The sequence below is a fragment of the Hemiscyllium ocellatum genome, chromosome 49, assembly GCF_020745735.1.
Source record: "Hemiscyllium ocellatum isolate sHemOce1 chromosome 49, sHemOce1.pat.X.cur, whole genome shotgun sequence".
Classification (NCBI taxonomy): Eukaryota; Metazoa; Chordata; class Chondrichthyes; order Orectolobiformes; family Hemiscylliidae; genus Hemiscyllium; species Hemiscyllium ocellatum.
Window position 1 is genome coordinate 8,751,022 of NC_083449.1, and position 19,835 is coordinate 8,770,856.

The window sequence follows — 19,835 nt, forward strand, 5'->3', positions numbered from 1 at the left end:
CCAAATTGGGACTGAAATAACTGCAAATGGTGCTGTGAAATCTGTTGAGGTTCTTAAAAATGAATGTGCTCGAGCAAAACAATTACAGAAACAGAATGAGAAAGCATAAGTGACTGGTAAACAAATAGAACTGTACAATTACAGTTTTAAAAATGTTTTGGTCATTTGTTGCGTTTCCACCCTGAATTACAGATAATGATTTTTATATTTATATCATATATAATTAATAATTATAATTAAATAGATCGATTGTGTTAGCTTGAATCAATATTAATTGGTAGGATCCCTTCATGCAGTCTCAGTGACCTGTCATATTGATTCCTGCTTAATTTAAAACATGACTGCATTAATTCATTGTTAATTAAAGAATGGAAAGCTACATTATTGGCTGATGAGGTAACGAAAGAAGCAGCTCTGAATCCACAGGAAGCGGTGGTTTATTCCCTAATACCTACTGTCCCAGGTCCTCCGGAAGTTCCTATCTCTGGCCACTGCCAATTCCAGAAACTAAAGATTTGTTCTTAAAGAAGTATATACTGGGCTTGTCCTTCTCTCTGTCTTTCTTCAGGAAACAGGGTTTATTGTCACAGACTCCATCGCTGTTCATCCGATTCGACCGGGAGATTGCGTCTTAGTAAAATCATGGACAGGGACTAAATTGCAACTGGACTAGGAAGGGCCCTATCAGGCTCTTTTGACCACCGAAACGGCAATAAGGATGGCAGACAAAGGCTGAACTCACTACACTCTGATAAAAGGGCCAGTGGAATCTCCAGTTGAGGAAAAAGTCTGGAATCAATGCAAGAACCACTGAAACTCAGACTAAAGAGACTTTGAATAACTGATTATGCAGTGGCGACGCAAGCGTGGGATTATTTCTATAGGATTGTACATTAAGTCTTTTTGTGCTTCAGCACGATTTTTAGAATACTGGGAATGCTTAGAGTTATGATTCTAGCCCTCTTAATATTTGACAAAATCCCAATACTATTTTCATATGTATTATTAACGGTTCCTGAGTCTGATAATCTACAAGTAATAGATGCTGATGCATGCAGCTTAGTAAATTATAGGGATGTAGATAATCAGAGACAGTACCGCAGCTCAGAGATACATCTTAAGTCCTATGGAGATGGCCTTGGGGATGGTACTTGGTATAATGGTCTCATCACAGTACCCTTCCGACCAGCTCTCGATTATTCTGATAAAAAGTGTAACCCAATATATCTAACGATAAAGAAAATCACATGGCACAAAGCAATTCGGGGGGGGGGGGGGGCACTTATGAGATACAATTAGATGAAATATTTGGGATAGAAATGAAAGCAAATGGGAAGGATTTCTCGGGCTGTTGTTTTCGAATTAGTGTAGGAAAGGGAAAACGGGTAGAACTACTGGATAATAAGGTACAACCTTTCACCCCTCCCGATGACTCTAAAGTAGTAAATATTATAGAGATATAGGACTTGAAACAGACCATTGATATAAAAACTGGGTACGGGGATGCAAATGCCTGAGTTGAATGGGTAAAGTATACTGTAAAAAGTCTGAACAAGAGCAATTGCTATGCATATGCCTCTGGTAGGCCAGTGGCCCAGGTGGTTCCCTTTCCGCTCGGGTGGAAGTGAGACAGGAAGGGCATGAAATGTATGATAACCCTGTACCAGGATGAGACTGCATGAATGATAGGAATTGTTCCTCCCTTTCTCTGATGTTCCCTCCCTTGGAGAAGAAAGATTTAAAAGCCCCCCGACGTTTTCAGCTGCAGTTGGAAATCATAAGTCTTGTGTGCTTAGACGAGGTACAAATCAGTCTAGATATTTGGGAGAGCTGAAATTATGTACAGAGATTAAGAATGTCACCAAAACAGACAAGGGAGGGAACTACTCAGCACTAAAAGTTCCCCGAGCAGATCTGTGGTGGTACTGCGGAGGCAAAATATTGAGACCCACGCTACCTCCGGATTGGAGAGGGATATGTGCAATTGGCAATTCCATTTACCCTGGCATTTGAGAAGGAAAAGATAGTCGGGAAAAAGGGAAGGGGTAAGAGATTACTGTTAGGCACTTCTTTCGATGACAGGATTTATCTCGATTCTATAGGAGTCCTTAGGGGGGTACCTGATGAGTTCAAGGCTCGCAACCAGATTGCAGCAGGCTTTGAGTCAGCTCTCTTCTGGTGGGTAGCAATTAATAAAAATGTAGATTGGATAAATTACATTTTCTATAATCAACAGTGATGTATAAATTATACAAGAGATGCGGTTAAAGGAATATCCGAACAGCTTGATGCAACAAGTAGGATGGCATGGGAATACAGAATGGCCCTTGATATGATTTTAGCAGAAAAAATGTGTGAGATGTTAGGAAGAAGCTGTTGTACCTTGATTCCTAATAATACTGCGCCTGATGGTTCAATTACTCGGGCCTTAAGGGGATTGACTACCTTAGCAGAGGAACTGACTGAGAATTCGGGAGTAGACACATCTCTCACTGGATGGCTTGAATCCTGGTTTGGAAGATGGAAGGGGGTGGTAGTTTCCATCCTTACTTCCCTGATAGTAGTAGTCGGGGTATTGGTGGCCATTGGCTGTTGTATCATACCCTGTATATGAGGGCTCACCCAAAGACTGATTGAGACCACCTTAATGAAACAGATGCCCCTAAAAGGGAATCAGGCGGAGGAACTTTATCGACTAAATAATGAGGGGATGAGTGAGACCAAGATGGATGAAATCTCCGGAATGATGCTTGCAAATTTTGGGAGTGATGCTTAAAAGAAAAATGCAGAAGGTAACAAATGGTAATTAAAGAAAAAGGGGAAATTGTGGGATATAGGTAAAGTAGTGTTACTTCTGCAATTATAATTACTTATGCAAGGTAAATGAACTCACACCAGTATGTAATTGTTTCAACTAAGAGCTGAGTCAACTAGAATGCAAACTATGTGGAGGATATACATAATTGTTTTTGTATTAGCTAAAATTGTATGCAAGAATAAAACGTGATTGCAAAACAATGGTAGATATTCCAGACAAATAGGTAAGGTGCTGTGAGGATGTAGGTTAAGCCAGATATGCTTGCACAAGCAGTAGTTATAAGCATCTGTTTCCCACTTTTACAGAAACACAGGAACAAACCCCAATTAGAAGGTCATAAGGATCAGTATGAATGGGGAAAGCACAGATGGAGGGAGTAGACAATACCTAACAATGGGCCACAGCAGGATGTGGTCAAATGGCCTTGTGAGGCCAGAAATAAGCATTTTGTCACAGACAAGGCTGGATAAGGCAAGAGATAAACAGGAGTAATGGGTGCCGGTCTTAGAGAAGTGGAAGATGTAAGCAGGGAGGAGCAATGGGATAAGAAAATAGGAACCAAATTACATAAATATCATGTATTTGTTGAATTCAGGGTGTGTGTGTCCCTGCTTTGTAGACAGTGGACATGGCACCCTCTTGCAAAGGCAGAATAAATGACACTGATTCAGATCTTGTCTCGGACTGAAATTATTGAAGTTAGTGAGCTTTGTTTCTCACACTGGTATAATTACAACATTTAAAAGACATTTAAATGGATATATGATGGGAAGGGTTTAGAGGGATATGGGCTGAATGCCAGCAAATTAGATTAGATTAATTTAGAATATCTTGTCAATATGGACAAGTTAGATAGAAAGATCTGTTTCTGTGCTGCACCATCTCTATGACTATGACCTAGAAGCCAGTCACTGAGCCATTTCAGTTTTTGTACATTTGTGCCTCTCAGATATCAAGCTTGCAAAAGCAGACATTGCTGAAATGTTACATTGTCTCAGGCCTCTTCTGTAAACAACTTCTGGAATTTATCGTCTGTCTCCCTCCCCTCCCTTTGGGACAAGAATTCACAATTTTTACAATGCAGGAATGTATGAATGAAAAATGCTTTTGTTACATTTGCACCTGTCCTCTCTCTCTCTCTCTCTCTCACTCACTCACTCACTCTCTCTCTTTCTCTCACCCATTAACTCTGGTCAAAGAAAGAGGTACAAATACAAAAGTGTCTGTTTCTGTGTTGCATGATTCTATACCAACCAGCAGTCTATTGTGCCATTGGTCCCAAACGTGATGTAGGATATAGGTAAAGTAATGTTACTTCTGCAATTATAATTACTTATACAAAGTAAATGAACTCACACCAGTGTGTCATTGTTTCAGCCAAGAGCTGAGTCAAGAAGAATGGAAACTATATGGAGGAAATACATAATTTTTTTTTTGTATTAGCTAAAAGTGTATGCAAGAAAGAAACGGGACAACAAAACAATGGTAGAAATACAGACGACTAGATAAGATGCTGTGAGGAGAGGCAGTTAAGCTAGATACGCCTATACAAACAATAGGTATAAACATCTGTTTCCCACTTTTACAGAAACACCGGAACAAACCCCAGTTAAAAGGATCTTAACGATCTGTATGAGAGAGGCGGCACAGATGGAGGGAGTAGATAATGGTAAGGAAAGGATGTGCCTAACAATGACCCACAGCAGGATGAGGTCAAACGGCCTTGTGAGGCCAGAAGTAAGCATTTTGTCACAGACAAGGCTGGATAAGGCAAGAGATAAACAGGAGTAATGGCTACCGGTCTTAGGGAAGTGGAGGATGTAAACGGGGGAAGGAGCAATGAAATAATAAAAAATATATAGGAACCAAATTATATAAATATCGAGTATTCGTTGAATTCAGTGTGTGAGTCCCTTGCCTTATGGACAGACAGTGGACTTCACACCCTCTTGCAAGAGTAAAATAAAGGACACTACTGATTCAGATTTTGTCTTGGACTGAAATTATTGAAGTGTGCGAGCTTAGTTTCTCTCAGTGAGAATTTAGAATTGCGTGAAGATGTGAACCCACAGCTTCAGACAGAAGACCTCCCGCCTTCTAACCACTAAGGTTTGGGGATACGTTCACAGAATTTGGAATCAATTGTGCTCGAGAGTGAGAGAGAAATCAGACACCATTTTTCTGACATGAAGTGCTGTGTTAATTTGGTCCATTCTTTTCTTCAGTTGACGATGGCAAATGAGGACAAGTCATGCCCACCACCTGAAGGAACTTTTAATCTTCACCAGCAGAGTTCTGTGACTAGCTCCTCCGAATGTTCTGGTAGATAGACGAACCATTATCTTCCTGCCTTCCAGCACGTATGTCTTGGTCCCTTGTCCTTTCAAGGTGCATTAACGATGCGTAAGTCACGTGACTGTCAGCTTCCCTCTGCAAGGGAACAAACAATATTTTAATCCAAAGCTTGTTGCATTTTCTGACCATTTTTGTAATTGCACTTCAACAAAGGGGTTGAAGGACAGAGCAAGTGGGAGCAGGCGTAGGTCACCCGCCCCCTCCAGTCTGCTCCAGTAGTATCCCCCAACTCAGTCTCCCTTTTCCTACTTTCTCTTTTTAGTCCCTAAGTACTCTATCCCAATCTTCCTTGAACAATATTCAATATTCGCATCAGGACTGCTTTCTGTGGTGGAGAATTTCACAGGCTCCCCACTTCTTGAGTGGACATTTCTACCCATCGCAGCCCTACATCCTGTCTCATTTCGACTATGACCCATTTGTTTTGAACTCCTCTCCCTTACCTCTGTTAGTGAGAAATTCCTTCCTGCTTTGAACCTGTTAGAATTTATTGGTTTCCTCTCACCCCAATTCTTCTAAACTTGAGTAAATATACTCCTAACTAATTCAGTCTCTCCTCATCTGACAGTCCTGCCATCTCAGGAATCAGTCTGAGGCAGCGAAGAAGGCAGTCATTTTAGTTTAAAAAATAGTGGTAATGAACCAATCAGCCCAAAAATTATGTTTCCACTTTGAGACCCAACCACCCTGCTGTGGGCCTGGAGTCACATACAGTCATATTCATACAGCACTGAAACAGACCCTTCAGTCTAAACAGTCCATGCCGAACATAATCCCAAACTAAATTGTTCCAACTGCCTGTGGTTGGCCTATGATCTTGCATGGTCTTATCTAAACATTTTAAACATTGTAATAGTGTCTGTATCCACCACTTATTCTGAAAGTTCATTCCACACACAAACCACTTCATAAGAAAAATTGTCAGTTATGCCTTTATAAAATCTCTCTCGTCTCACCTTAAATCTTCCATTCTCGACAGCATCCAGGCAAATCTCTTCCAAACTCTCTCCAACTTAATAATATCCTTCCTATAACAAGGAGTCAGAACTGGACACAGTACTCCAGAACAGGCCTCACCACTGCCCTGTTCAATCTCAGTAGGACATCCCAACTCCTAGAATCAAAAGTTTGAGCAATAAAGGCAAGTGTGCCAAATGCCTTCTTAATCACCCTATCTATCTGTGATGCAAACTTCAGAGAATTAAGTACCTGAACCCTTTAGGTTTTTACTGTTCTGCAAGACCACTGATGGCTCTACTTCTAATTGTATAGTTCCTGTCTTTGTTTGTTTTACCAAAGTGCATTACTTCACATTTATCCAAAATAGACACCATCTGCCACTTTCAGGCCATTGATCATGATTTCTTTGTAATCTTCGATAACCTTCTTCATTATCCACTATACTACCAATCCCGATGTTTTCTGCAAACTTACTAAACATGCTTTCCGTTTTTTCATCCAAATCATTTATATATAAATGACAAAAGTGGATCCAGTCTTCCAAGACACTGAAGCTTTCAATGAAACTACTTAAACTTCAGGATCATGAACCTTAAATGATCGGAGGACTTTACTATTAATCTTTAAAAGTGGCAACTTGTCTGCCCCGCTGCATCACAGTGTGGGTCTGAACATCTTAATGATGAGTCAGAGCAGCAATGGAGAAAGAAAAGGAAGCATCCCCTGCACCAGATCCCACTACCTATACAGAAAACCTGCCAGTTCAGTTGCATAAAGAACAACAGCAAAGATGTATTATCCTGAATAGATGACATCCTTGCATTGAGGGACAGCTGACAACATTTTGGTGATGATTGGGCACAGTTGCTACAAATGTCCTGATCTCAGCTGTCTACAAAACACTTTGCAAAAAGTGTTAGTTGCATAAAGCTTGCAGTAGCTGCAAAGATCAAATAGTTACTGTCCGCTCTTGTTTATATTTCTCAAGCCATGATCTCTGAGCCCTGATGGCTACTCCTTGCAGTGTGACCACTCTTGCATTGAAGCCATTCAGTAGGTTTACATATTATGATAGATATTCTGTTGACAGGTTTTTTGTCTCTAGTAGAACGCAAAGTATTACAGAATAGATAACTCAGGAAAGCCAGATTGGTACAGGTTTCCTTCCATCAAGCCCATTTTTCTTTAAAAATATACACTCATAGGATGCAGGTGTGACTGGCTGGGCTAACGTTTATCACCCAACCATAATTGCCAATAGGACAGTAAAGAATCAGTCACATTGTTGGGTGGTCTGGAGTTATATGTAGGCCAGACTGGGTAAAGATGACAGATTTTCTTCCTGAAAGGACATTATACCCAGATGGGGCTCTCTCCTGTCAATGGTCCTCATGAGACTCGAAATCCAAGACTTTTATTGAACTCAAATTCACCCCTTCTCACCCCTTTGCCATGGCAGGATTTGCACCTCTGTCACTGGAACATCACCTGGGAATCCGGATTAATAGTCTAACATTAATACCATTCATCCATGACCTCCATTTGCTAGATCAGAGAGCTAGTTGGGTGTTCATAACGTGGTTCATTTGATCAGATCCACTTTTAATGATTAACTAATGTATCACACAGAACCACATCTATTAAATTGATGTCAGGACTTAATATTTAAATGGGGAAAGTCTGCGTAAAGCTGTGGACATAAACGTTTGGGAGTCTGGTCTGTGAATCCCAAAACCGAAGCTAGTGTCCAAGTTAAGCAGGTCATACTAGCCTTTATTTCAAAGGGAATGGAATATAAAAGTCAGGAGATTTTGTTTAAACTATACAAGACACTAAATAGACCACATCTGTGATACAGTGATCAGTTCTGGGCCTCTGTATCTAAGGAGTGGTAGACTAGGCATTGGAGGCAGTCCAGAGAAGCTGATCTTGGGTATGGAGAGATTGTGTGTTGAGGAAGAGGTTGAGTAGGTCAAACCTAAGCACATTTGGTGTTGAGAAGAAAGATAGGCGATCTATTGAAGATTCTCAAATGGCTTGACTTGATGGGAGTTGCAGAGAGAGGTTGTTTCTCCCTGTGTGGAAAAGTCTGGGACCAGAGGGGCATCATTTCAGAATGTGACAGGGGGAAGGGGGTTTGTTGCCCCTTGAAGATGGAGATGAGGAGGAGTTTCTTCTTTTCCAGGAGAGAGTGTCTGTGGACTTCTTTACTGCAGAAGGCTGTCGAGGCTCAGTCGTGAAAGTATATTCAAGGCTGAGATTTTTAATCTGTTTTTTGCAGCAGAGAGCGGCGGGAGCTGGGCGGAAGCGAAGTCGGAGCGCAGAGCTGGTCGGGAAGATAAGTGATTGTTAGTTCAGAACTTACCACAATGCCAATGGTCTTTTTGTAGCAGAGAGCGACGGGAAGAGGGGAGTTATTCAGGAGCTCAGGGAGTTAGGCTGGAAGCTAAAAGCTAGGACTGACAGAGTCGTCATCTCTGGGTTGTTGCCAGTGCCATGTGACAGTGAGGCAAGGAATAGGGAGAGAGTGCAGTTGAACAAGTGGCGGCAAAGATGGTGTAGGAGGGAGGGCTTCAGGTATTTGGACAATTGGACTGCATTCTGGGGAAGGTGGGACCTGTACAAGCAGGACAGGTTGCACCTGAACCAGAGGGGCACCAATATCCTGGGAGGTAGGTTTGTTAGCACTCTTTGGGGGGGGGGGTTAAACTAATTTGGCAGGGGAATGGGATCTGGACTTGTAGTCCAGCAAGTAGGTTAGCTGTTTTTCAGGATGTCCAAGAATGTAGGGAGACTGTGGAGAAGGTAGCACTGATACGGAATACTTGCGGACACAGAGATGTGTTCTAATTATTTCTGATACTTCAACGCACGGAGTATCAGAAATAAGGTGGGTGAACTTAAGGCGTGGATTGGTACTTGGGACTATGATGTTGTGGCCATCACAGAAACGTGGATAGAAGAGGGACAGGAATGGTTGTTGGAGGTTCCTGGTTACAAATGTTTCAGTAAGATTAGGGAGGGTGGTAAAAAAGGAGGGGGTGTGGCGTTGCTAATTAGACATGGTATAATGGCTGCAGAAAGGCAGTTTGAGGGGGATCTGCCTTTGGAGGCAGTATGGGCTGAAGTCAGAAAGAGGAAAGGAGCAGTCACCTTGTTGGGTGTTTACTATAGGCCCCCCATTAGCAGCAGAGATGTGGAGAAACAGATTGGGAAACAGATTTTGGAAAGGTGCAGAAGCCACAGGGTAGTAATCATGGGCGATTTCAACTTCCCAAATATTGATTGGAAGCTCTTTAGATCAAGTAGATTGGAGACGGGTCAGTGTTTGTGCAGCGTGTCAAGGAAGCTTTTCTAACTCAGTACGTAGATTGTCCGACCAGAGGGGAGGCCATTTTGGATTTGGTACTTGGTAACGAACTGGGACAAGTGATGGGCTTGTTAGTGGGTGAGCATTTTGGTGATGGTGACCACAATTCTGTGACTTTCACCTTGGTTATGGAGAGAGATAGGTGCAACAGGGTAGGTTTTACAATTGGGGGAAGGGTAAATACGATGCTGCAAGACAGGATCTGAGGAGCAAAAGTTGGGAGCATAGGCTGTCAGGGAAGGATGTCGTTGAAATATGGAACTTTTTCAAGGAACAGATACGACGTTTCCTTGACATCTATGTACCTGTCAGGCAGGAAAGAAATGGTCGTGTGAGGGAACCTTGATTGACGAGGGAGGTAAAGAGGAAGAAGGTGGCTTACATAAGGTTGAGGAAACAAAGTTCATTGGAGGGATACAGGATAGCCAGGGGGGAACTGAAGAAAGGGATTAAGAGAGCTAAGAGAGGGCATGAAAAATCTTTGGTGGGTAGGATCAAGGATAACCCCTAGGCCTTTTATGCATATGTGAGAAACATGAGAATGATGAGAACGAAGGTAGGACAGTAGTGGTAGATTGTGTATTGAGTCGGAAGAAATAGGAGAGGTCATGAATGAGTACTTTTCTTCAGTATTTACAAATGAGAAGGACCGTATTGTTGAAGAGGAAAGTATGAAACGGACTAGTAAGTTAGAGGAGATACCTGTTAGGCATTTTGAAAAACTTGAGGATAGACAAGTCACCCGGGCCTGATGGGATATATCCTAGGATTATGTGGGAAACAAGAGAGGAAATTGCAGAGCCGTTGGCAATGATCTTTTCGTCTTCACTTTCAACGGGGGTGGTACCACGGGACTGGAGAGTGGCGAATGTTGTGCCCCTGTTCAAAAAAGGGAATAGGGATAACCCCGGGAATTACAGGCCAGTTAGTCTTACTTTGGTGGTAGGCAAAGTAATGGAAAGGGTACTGATGGATAGGACTTATGAGTATCTGGAAAGACACTGCTTGATTAGGGACAGCCAGCACGAATTTGTGAGGGGTAGGTCTTGCCTTACAACTCTTATTGAATTCTTTGAGGAGGTGACCAAGCATGTGGATGAGGGTAGAGCAGTGGATGTAGTGTACATGGATTTTAGTAAGGCATTTGATAAGGTTCCCCATGGTAGACTTATGCGGAAAGTCAGGAGGCATGGGATAGTGGGAAATTTAGCCAGTTGGATAGAGAACCGGTTAGGTCGAAGTCAGAAAGTGGTGGTAGATGGTAAATATTCAGCCTGGAGCCCAGTTACAAGTGGAGTTCCGCAGGGATCAGTTCTGGGTCCTCTGCTGTTTGTAAATTTTATTAATGACTTGGAAGAGGGAGTTGAAGGGTGGGTTAGTAAATTTGCAGACGATACGAAGATTGGTGGAATTGTGTATAGTGAGGAGGGCTGTTGTCGGCTGCGAAGGGACTTAGATATGATGCAGAGTTGGGCTGAGGAGTGGCAGATGGAGTTCAACCCTCAAGTGTGAGGTTGTCCATTTTGGAAGGACAAATAAGAATGCAGAATACAGGGTTAATGGTAGGGTTCTTAGTAAGGTGGAGGAGCAGAGGGATCTTGGGGTCTATGTTCATAGCTCTTTGAAAGTTGCCACTCAGGTGGATAGAGCTTGTAAGAAGGTCTATGGTGTATTAGCGTTCATTAGCAGAGGAACTGAATTCAAGAGTCGTGAGGTGATGTTGCAGCTCTACAGGACCTTGGTAAGGCCACATTTGGAGTACTGTGTGCAGTTCTGGTTGCCTCACTTTAGGAAAGATGTGGAAGCTTTGGAGAGGGTGCAGAGGAGATTTACCAGGATGTTGCCTGGAATGGAGAATAAGTCGTACGAGGATAGGTTGAGAGTGCTAGGCCTTTTCTCATTGGAACGACGAAGGTTGAGGGGTGACTTGATAGAGGTTTATAAGATGATCAGGGGAATAGATAGAGTAGACAGTCAGAGACTTTTTCCCCGGGTACAACAGAGTGTTACAAGGGGACATAAATTTAAGGTGAAGGGTGGAAGGTATGGGGGAATGTCAGGGGTAGGTTCTTTACCCAGAGAGTGGTGGGGGCATGGAATGCGTTGCCTGTGGGAGTAGCAGAGTCAGAATCATTGGTGATCTTAAAGCGGCAATTGGATGGGTACATGGATCAGTGCTTAAGCTAGGACAAATGTTCGGCACAACATTGTGGGCCGAAAGGCCTGTTTATCTATGTTCTAATCAGGAAGAGGAATTGAGGGTTATGGGTAGAAAGTGAAGTTGAGGATTATCAAATCAGCTTCATTCAGCAGAGCAGACATTGTGGGTTGAATGGTGTACTACCGCTCCTAAATATGATTATTTTAATGGACTTGGGGAGGGATAATGCACCTAAGATGTAGACACTAAGTTGCAGGATCCTATAAGTACTGAAAGTCCCAGGATGCTAGTACACAGATCCCTGAAGGTGGCAGGACAGGCTAATAGTTAAGAAGGCATTCAGGACATTTGCCTGTATTAGTTAAGGCATAGATTTTAAGAGCAGATTGGTGATATCTGAGCTGAACAGGACCTTGATGGGGCTACAGCTAGACTACTATGGGGAGGATGTGATTGTCGTAGAAGGGGTGTAGAGCAGATTCACAGCAATGTTGCCTGGGTATCACATTCCAGCTCGGATTGTTCTCTCTGGAGCAGAGAAGGTTGAGGGGTGACCTGATAGAGGTGCATTAGACTGAGAGAGACATATAGCTGTAAGGCACATTTCCAAAGGGTAAAGCAATCAGTAAGCAGGGGTCACTGATTTAAAAATAAAAAGGGATTTGCGGAGAATATTGTTCATCCAGAAGATGGTGGTCTATCTGGAACTCACTGCCTCTAAAAGTGGGAGAGAGCAGAAACCCTTGTTACATCAAAGAAGTATTTAGATGTATAACTGCATTGTCGTAGCCTCCAGGGGATAAGGGTGAAAGAGCTGGAAAGTGGGACTGTTGCTTTCAGATCTTTGCTGGTAAGAACCCCTTGTCCGTAAAGGTCCATGAAATAACAAGAACTTACTGGTTCTCTTCTTGCTCTGATGTGATCTGGAAGAAACAACCAGAAAAAGATTTTAGTGCATAATATGGCTAGGGATTGCATTTACCGTTTCCCTTGAGATTATGTATCAGTTAAAAAACAGAGTGCAGGAGGAGAGGCGGCTGGCAGTATATGTGCACAGATGACTGAAGGTGGCAGGACAGGGGGAGAGCGTGGTTTCTAAAGCACACAGCATCCAAGAGCAGGAGGTGATGTTGAACTTGTACAAGGCACTTGCTGAACATCAGCGAGAATACAGCATGCAGTTGTGTTTGCCACATTATAGAAAAGATATGAATGCGTCTCAGCGAGTGAGAGAGTGCCAAAGCAGTTTTGATTTGATTTATTGTTGGCACACACACACAAACAGTGAAAAGTTTTGTTTTGCATGCTCCTCAGGCAGATCATCACATATAAAGTGCATCAGGGCAGCAGAACAGACTGCAGAATACAATGTTAAAGTGTTAAAGAAGGTGCAGAGAGGGAGATCAACATTAACATTTCAGAGGTCTGTTCAAAAGTATGGTAACAGCAGGGAAGAAGGTATTCTTTTTCTGTTGGTATCGATATTCAAACATTTGTATCTTCTTCAGAGGTAATAGAGTATAACCAGGTTGGGAGGGCTCTATGATTGTGTTGGCTGCTTTCCCAAGGCAGATGGAGTCTGTGGATGGAAATCTGGCTTGTGTGATAGACTTACAAGAAACCAGGTTCCAGGAAGGAGAAACTTCAACGATGAGGATACTGAAAGAAGTCAGTGACTATACTCCCTTGGAGAGGAGAAGCAGAGGGCGAGGTAGGTCTTCAAAATCACGAACAGGGGCTGGACAGAGTCAATAGAGAGAAGCTGTTCCTGCTTGCACAGAAACAAAAATGAGAGTGGGGCGGGGCGGGGGGCCTGTAGATTTAAAGTGATTTCGAAACAAAGCAAGTTGGCGAAGAAATGTGAGGAATAAACCTTTTCACCCAGTGAGTAGTTACGGTGTAGAATGCACTGCCTGGAAATGTGTTAGAGGTAAGTTCAATGGAGAAGGGAACTTGGACAGAAATGGGCTGCACAGGGATCTGGGAGGAAAAGCACGAGGGGATACATTTCTGTCAAGCTGTGGAGAAAGAAGTTGGTTTCGGTCAGTCCCAATATAGCCACACCATCTGACTGATACATTCGATTCTAGATATCTCTGAGGGAGTAAAGGTGTGCTTGACAAAGCCTTTATGTTAGGTGGAGGTGTGTCAGACTATGTTATCTCACTGAAAGAATACAGCACAGATTAAGGGAATGGTGAAGTTCAGTAGGGAATCCCACATCACATTGAACAACAGAGCAGACTCGATGGGCTGAATGACCTCATTCTACTTTCATGTGCAGTAAACCACTGAGGAAAGTTAGGTGTCAACCACATCATTGAGGATCTGGAGTCACATGCAGGGCCAGACTAGGTAGGAAAAGAGATTTCTCTCCCTGAAGGACAGCAGTGAATCAGCTGGGTTTTCATTCTGAGTTATGTTACAACAGTTTCACACTCACTTAATAAGACAAAGTGCAAAATGTTCTAGCGAGGTTATAATCAACACCAGGTTATAGATAAACAGGTTTATTTGGAAGTATAAGCTTTCCAAGCATTGCTCCTTCGTCAGGTAGCTCGAGGGGCACTAGCTACCTGATGAAGGAACAGCATTCTGAAAGACCTTAGTTTCAAATAAACCTTTTGGATTATAACCTGGTGTTATAAGATTTTTAACTTTGTTCACCCGCCACCTCCACATCATGTTAGTAAGCCTAGTTTGCGGGTGATGCAAAAATAGATGGGAATGCAAGTGGTGAGTGTGCATAGATGGGTTTAAATGAATGTCCAAAAAACTTTGAATAATACGTGCAAAAATGTAAGGTGATGCAGGAAGAACAGAGGAGTTGAAGATTATTTAAACAGAGTATGAATCTGAGGATTTGATCGTCCACATTTGTGAATCACAAAAAGCTTGTGCTTAAATTCAGCAGGTGATACCAGATCATAAGATTTCGGAGCAGAATTAAGCCCATCGGATCTCCTCTGCCATTTGATGATGGATACTATCTTTCTCAATTCCATCGTCCTGCCTTCTCCCCATAACCATTGATGCCCTTATTAATCAGAATCTGTCCATCTCTGTCTTAAAGCCACTTAATGACTTGGTCTCCACAACCCTCCATGGCAGTGAGTTTCACCACCTTCTGGCTGAAGAAATTCTTCCTCATCTCAGTTCTAAAGGGTCGACCCTTACCTGAAATTGTGCCCTTGGGTTCTCATCTCTTCTATTCATGGAAACATCTTCTCTACGTCCACTTTATCCAAGCCTCTCAGTATTCTGTAAGTTTCAAATTGATCATCCTCATCCTTCTAAACTTTATCAAGTGCAGACCCAGAATCCTCAATTGCAACTCTTTTGACAAGTCATTCATTTCCAGGATACTTCATGTCAACCTCCTCTGAAGCTCCTATCAGGCTAGTACATGCTTCCTTAGATACAGGGCCTAAAATTGCTCATAATATTTCAAATGTGGTCTGAAAAGAGCCTTATACAGCATCAGCAGTATATCTCTGTTCTTGTATTCTATCTCTCTTGAAATGAATGATAACATTGCATTTGACTTCCTAACTGCCAGCTTAAACTGCCTGTTAACCTGAATAGAGTCTTGAACTAGAAGTCCCAAGCCTAGTGCTTCAGATTTTCTTAGCCTTTCCAGAAAATCGTCTATGCCTCTAGGGAAGGCAAATGGAATGTGGCCTTTATTTTGAAGAGAATGCCGTATAAAAATGGGGGTGCTTCTGCTAAAGCTGTACAAGTCACTAGTCAGATCATGTCTGGGATAAGGTTTTGGGGTCCCATATCTGAGGAAAGATAATCTGGGTATTGGAGGCAATTTCGAGAAGGTATGATCCCAGCTACGGAATGACTGTCTAATGAGGAACGAGGTTAGGCCTGTATGATGAGGGAGTAGGTTGGGACTGTCCTGGTTGGAGTTTAGAAGAAGAGACAACCTTATTCAAGATGCTTCGAGGAACTTGACAGGGGCGATGCAGAGAGAGGTTGTGTCCCCTTGTATGGGTGAGTCTGGGATCAGAAGGGCATTGCCTCAGAATAAATGGGGGCACCCATTGAAGATGGAGGGGAGGAGGAATTTCTTCATGATATGGAGAGTGAATCTGTGGAATTCTTTACAGCAGAGGTCAGTCAAGGCTGGGTCATGAAATATATTCAAGGCTGAGATTCTTAACCAGAAAGGGGCTGTGAGGGTTATGGGGAGAAAATGGAGTTGAGGTTAATTACATCAGCCACAATCTTGTTGAATGGTGGAACAGACTCAATAAGTTGAATGGTCTAGTTCTGCTCCTGTAGTCGAATGGATCCCATTCCTTGAAGATATAATCTTGTGTTTCCTTTCTGACAGAGCAATGTAAAGTTATTTTGAAACATGTTACCTCTTTCTTTCCTGTTCACTTGAACAACAGAGTACATAATATTACCAGAAGTGGAACCATTGTCATCTGAAACAAAGAACACAATTTTTAAGGTTTGAGAAATAACATAGTCCAGAATTCTGGAGATCTGAAACCAATACAGAGCACTGGAGAAACTCAGCAGGTCTGTCAACATCTGTGGAGAGACAAAGAGAGTGAAACAGTGTTAATTTTTTCAGATCCAGTGTGAATCTCCATCAGAACTAAGGAGGGAGAGGTGGAGAGGTATTGGGATCAATGAAAGCAAACATGCCAAACACCTTCTTAACCTTTCACAAAACTATGTAACTAAACCCTTCAATTTCTCTGTTCATCAACACAACCTAGGCCCCTATTATTAAGTGTTTTGTTTTACCAAAATGCTGGACTTCACATTTATCTGCTACTGCTCAGTCCATTGACCAAATTGATCAAAATTGCTTGGTAATCTTACATAACCTTCTTCACTGCTGACTGTATCATGGGTTTTGGTGCCAGTGGGCCAAGCACCGATCAGTAATTTTACCAGCAGCTATACAAGGAAATGCAGCCTTTATTTCTCACGTGCCCAGTCACAAACTGACCTCTGCTGGGTTGGGAATTGGAGATGTCCTGAATTCCCTCTTTCTGACGGAGTCTGCAAACAGCGAACAGAAGCAGGAAAGTGAGGAGAACAGCAGCAACAGCAGAACCTCCGACGATCAAGGCAAAATTCCCAGGGGAATCTGGAACACAGAATCGTGAAATGAAACATCATTCTGACTGTCGCAAAATCACTAAATTTAACATGCTCAGTGAGAAAGCAGGCAACTGATCCTATTGAAATGGCAGAGCATGCTGGGAGGACCAGATACATAAGAGTTAGGGGCAGGAGTGGGCCATTTACTCCTCCCATACGATACGTATGACCTCAATTGATCTCATCTTGGCCTCATCTCCACTTCCCTGCCAGCACTCTCTTTAACCCACCACTGATTAAAAATCTTTCTCCTGAAATTTATTCAGTGTCCTGGCATCCCGCAGACGCTCTGCAGGGAGTGAATTCCTACTCATCTATTCCAAATCTGCACAAATAAAATTATTTGGCTTTCTGTGGTAAACAATTCCACGGGCTCCCTATTCACTGGGTGAAGACACTTTTCATCATCTCAGTCCTATCCCATCTCCTTTAGCCTGTGACCTCCTGGTTCCGGACTCTCTCCCAGTCACCAGTAACATCCTTCTTGCATTTAGGATACAAGTTTGCCCTGCAAATGGTGGAATTCTGAAGACAGTAGAAATGTGGAAAAGTGGCCGGATCCAGAGAGTGACGGTTGATAGATATTTTTGGGGATAGAGTAAGTTTCTAGCGGAGCTTTTCAGGGGATGCCTTTAGGAACTTTGCTTCTCCTGATAAGTTAATGATCTGGATCTTGCAGCACAGGGGTCAAAATCCAAGTTTGCAACTGACACAAAACATGGAACGATCACAAATCGTGAGGAGAAGAGTGTGGAACTCTGAAAGGACATTGACAAATTGATGGAGTGGGTAGATTGGTGATAGGTCCAGTTCGATGTTGAGGGAAGTGTGAAGTGATGCAATTTGGTGGGAAGTACATTGAAAAACAATATAAAACAGAGGGGTACAACTCAAAAGGGTGTATGAGCAGAGGGAGCTGGGGGATATATGTGCACAGATCACAGAAGGTGACAGATCAGAGGGATAGCAGTTAATAAAGCTCAGTGTCCTCAGCTTTACTAATTGGGGTGCAGAGTTCGAGAGCCATAAGTGATGTTGAACTTGCATACGATACCCGTTAGATTAGATTACCTACAGTGTGGAAACAGGCCCTTCAGCTCAATGAGTCCACACTGACCCTCCGAAGAGTAACCAACCCAGACCCCCATTTCCTTACACTTACTTCTGAATAATGTACCTAACACTATGGACAATTTCTCATGGCCAATCCACCTGACCTTCACATCTTTGGACTGAGAGAGAAAACCGGAGTATCCGGAGGAAACCCACGCAGACAATGGGAGAATGTGCAAACTCCACACAGATGGTCACATGAGGCTGGAATCGAACCTGGGTCCCTGGCGCTGTGAGGCAGCAGTGCTAACGACTGAGTCACTTTGCCGCCCCAGCTGTAATAGTCTACACCATTCTGGGCACCATAGAAAGGATATGGTCATTTCAGAGGGGGAGAGTACAGAAGCAGTTTACAAGAACAGTTCCAGGCATGAGAAAATTCAGCCATGAGAATTGATCGAAGAACTGGCTACTGTTGTCAATAGAAGTTAGTATTTTAGCAATAATACACTTAATTGTACCAATACCAACAAAAAGACCAATTAAAACAATAGCACTATACATAGCCATAGTAATTAAGCCAGTTGTACCATGATCCAAAATCCCAATCTCCCCATCCTGCACCTTTATTCATTCGGTTGACAAAAGTGCGAATATTATCAATATGTCAAGTAATGTTTTTGATAAGATCAGTGACCCCCATAATGCTTTTTCCTTTAACTATAGTGCAAAATCCACCTTCCTTCGCAAGTATGTAATCGTTTTTTTGGGCAAATAGGCGCAATTCTGAAAGCATGTCCCTAATTTCTATTAAGGAAGCAGTTGTCTCATTTCACAAAATTGTGAGTCCACAAATGAGATAATTATGGTCTTGATGACTAATAATTCCTAAGGACTCTCCTAATGAAAGAACACTAAGAGCTGCATATGCCAATGAGTGTGTTTTACTTCTCAATATAGCCTTTGGATTCTTCCATTCTGTACAGAAGTCAGGAGAAACTGTATGTTTAAAAGGGGAATTATGATCTCATTGCCAGGTAACTGGTCAGGGAACAGGAGTTGGAAATAGTGTTCCTACAGCTATGGCACAAGGAATACTTGCTCTATTCAGAACAAGGTAGTTAGTTGCCTTATTATAAACAAAAAATAATATCCAGGTTTAGCATAGGTAATAGAGGGACCTACCCAGTAAGAAGCAGGCCTTTCTTTGTGATTTCCTGGGGTATGTGGGTAATCTATCATTACATAATTTGGCCCTGGGTGCTGAGTGTGAAAATCATCTAATCTAATGAGGTGAGTTTCTTGATAAGAAACATGGTCAACATTCCAAAATTGTTCTATGTATCCCATAATTTGGAAAATATTAGTGCCATTAGGGATATCGTAATGAAGGTGGTGTTGATACTCTCTCCACATAGAGTTAGAATTCCAGTGGTAATATGGATACATTTTTCGTTAAGAGAAGCGAGGTCCTTCAGAAAAGCAGTGATGACTACTACATTTAATCATAGTGCAGGGAATAATTTTAGGCACTCTTACATTAAACGCACCCCCATCCCTTACCTTTGTAGGGATTTGGTTAGGATATTGTGGATTTATTGGAGGAAGTCCATAAACAACTAGCAGATGGGGATAGGTAATAACTAAAAAGATATTACGTCCTGTAAATGCTTTAGTACTATTCCATAACCCCATGTTAGTATTTGGAAGAATAAAAGGGGTCAGGGAGTCTCTTGCTGAAATAAGGACATAACAAATTACTTCATCCTCTCCCAAAATGTTATTATGGGTTTCTAGAAACATCCCCCCTTTGTCTTTTTTACTACGTGATCTATCTGAAAGGGGACAAGGCTTACCAGGAATGCCTATAGTACAAATGTAATCAAACTGGCACACAACACCTTTACAAGGTAAAGACCATTTAGACTTGTTCTGTAAATGAAATGTTTTTTTAATGCAGTTGACCACTGAAAAAGTCATTCTTG

General features: G+C 42.3%; 1 protein-coding gene and 1 pseudogene across 6 annotated transcripts in view; one reads left to right on the plus strand and one right to left on the minus strand.

The window, feature by feature from the left end:
- Window positions 1-1,144: 1,144 nt before the first annotated feature.
- LOC132837324 (uncharacterized) lies at window positions 1,145-2,946 on the plus strand (annotated as a pseudogene).
- A 1,212-nt stretch (window positions 2,947-4,158) lies between these two features.
- Window positions 4,159-19,835, minus strand: part of LOC132837093 (Fc receptor-like protein 5) — an 85,093-nt gene continuing 69,416 nt past the window's right edge. For 5 of the 6 annotated variants that reach the window (XM_060856780.1, XM_060856782.1, XM_060856783.1 and 2 more), the window contains 4 exons: window positions 16,643-16,783; window positions 16,041-16,106; window positions 12,562-12,587; window positions 4,159-5,248 (listed from right to left, as the gene is read on the minus strand). In XM_060856780.1, the coding sequence (XP_060712763.1) occupies window positions 5,120-5,248; window positions 12,562-12,587; window positions 16,041-16,106; window positions 16,643-16,783 (362 nt within the window). In that variant the 3' untranslated portion in view covers window positions 4,159-5,119. The remainder of the gene's footprint in view (window positions 5,249-12,561; window positions 12,588-16,040; window positions 16,107-16,642; window positions 16,784-19,835) is intronic. The other variant, XM_060856784.1, reaches the window with a different exon arrangement.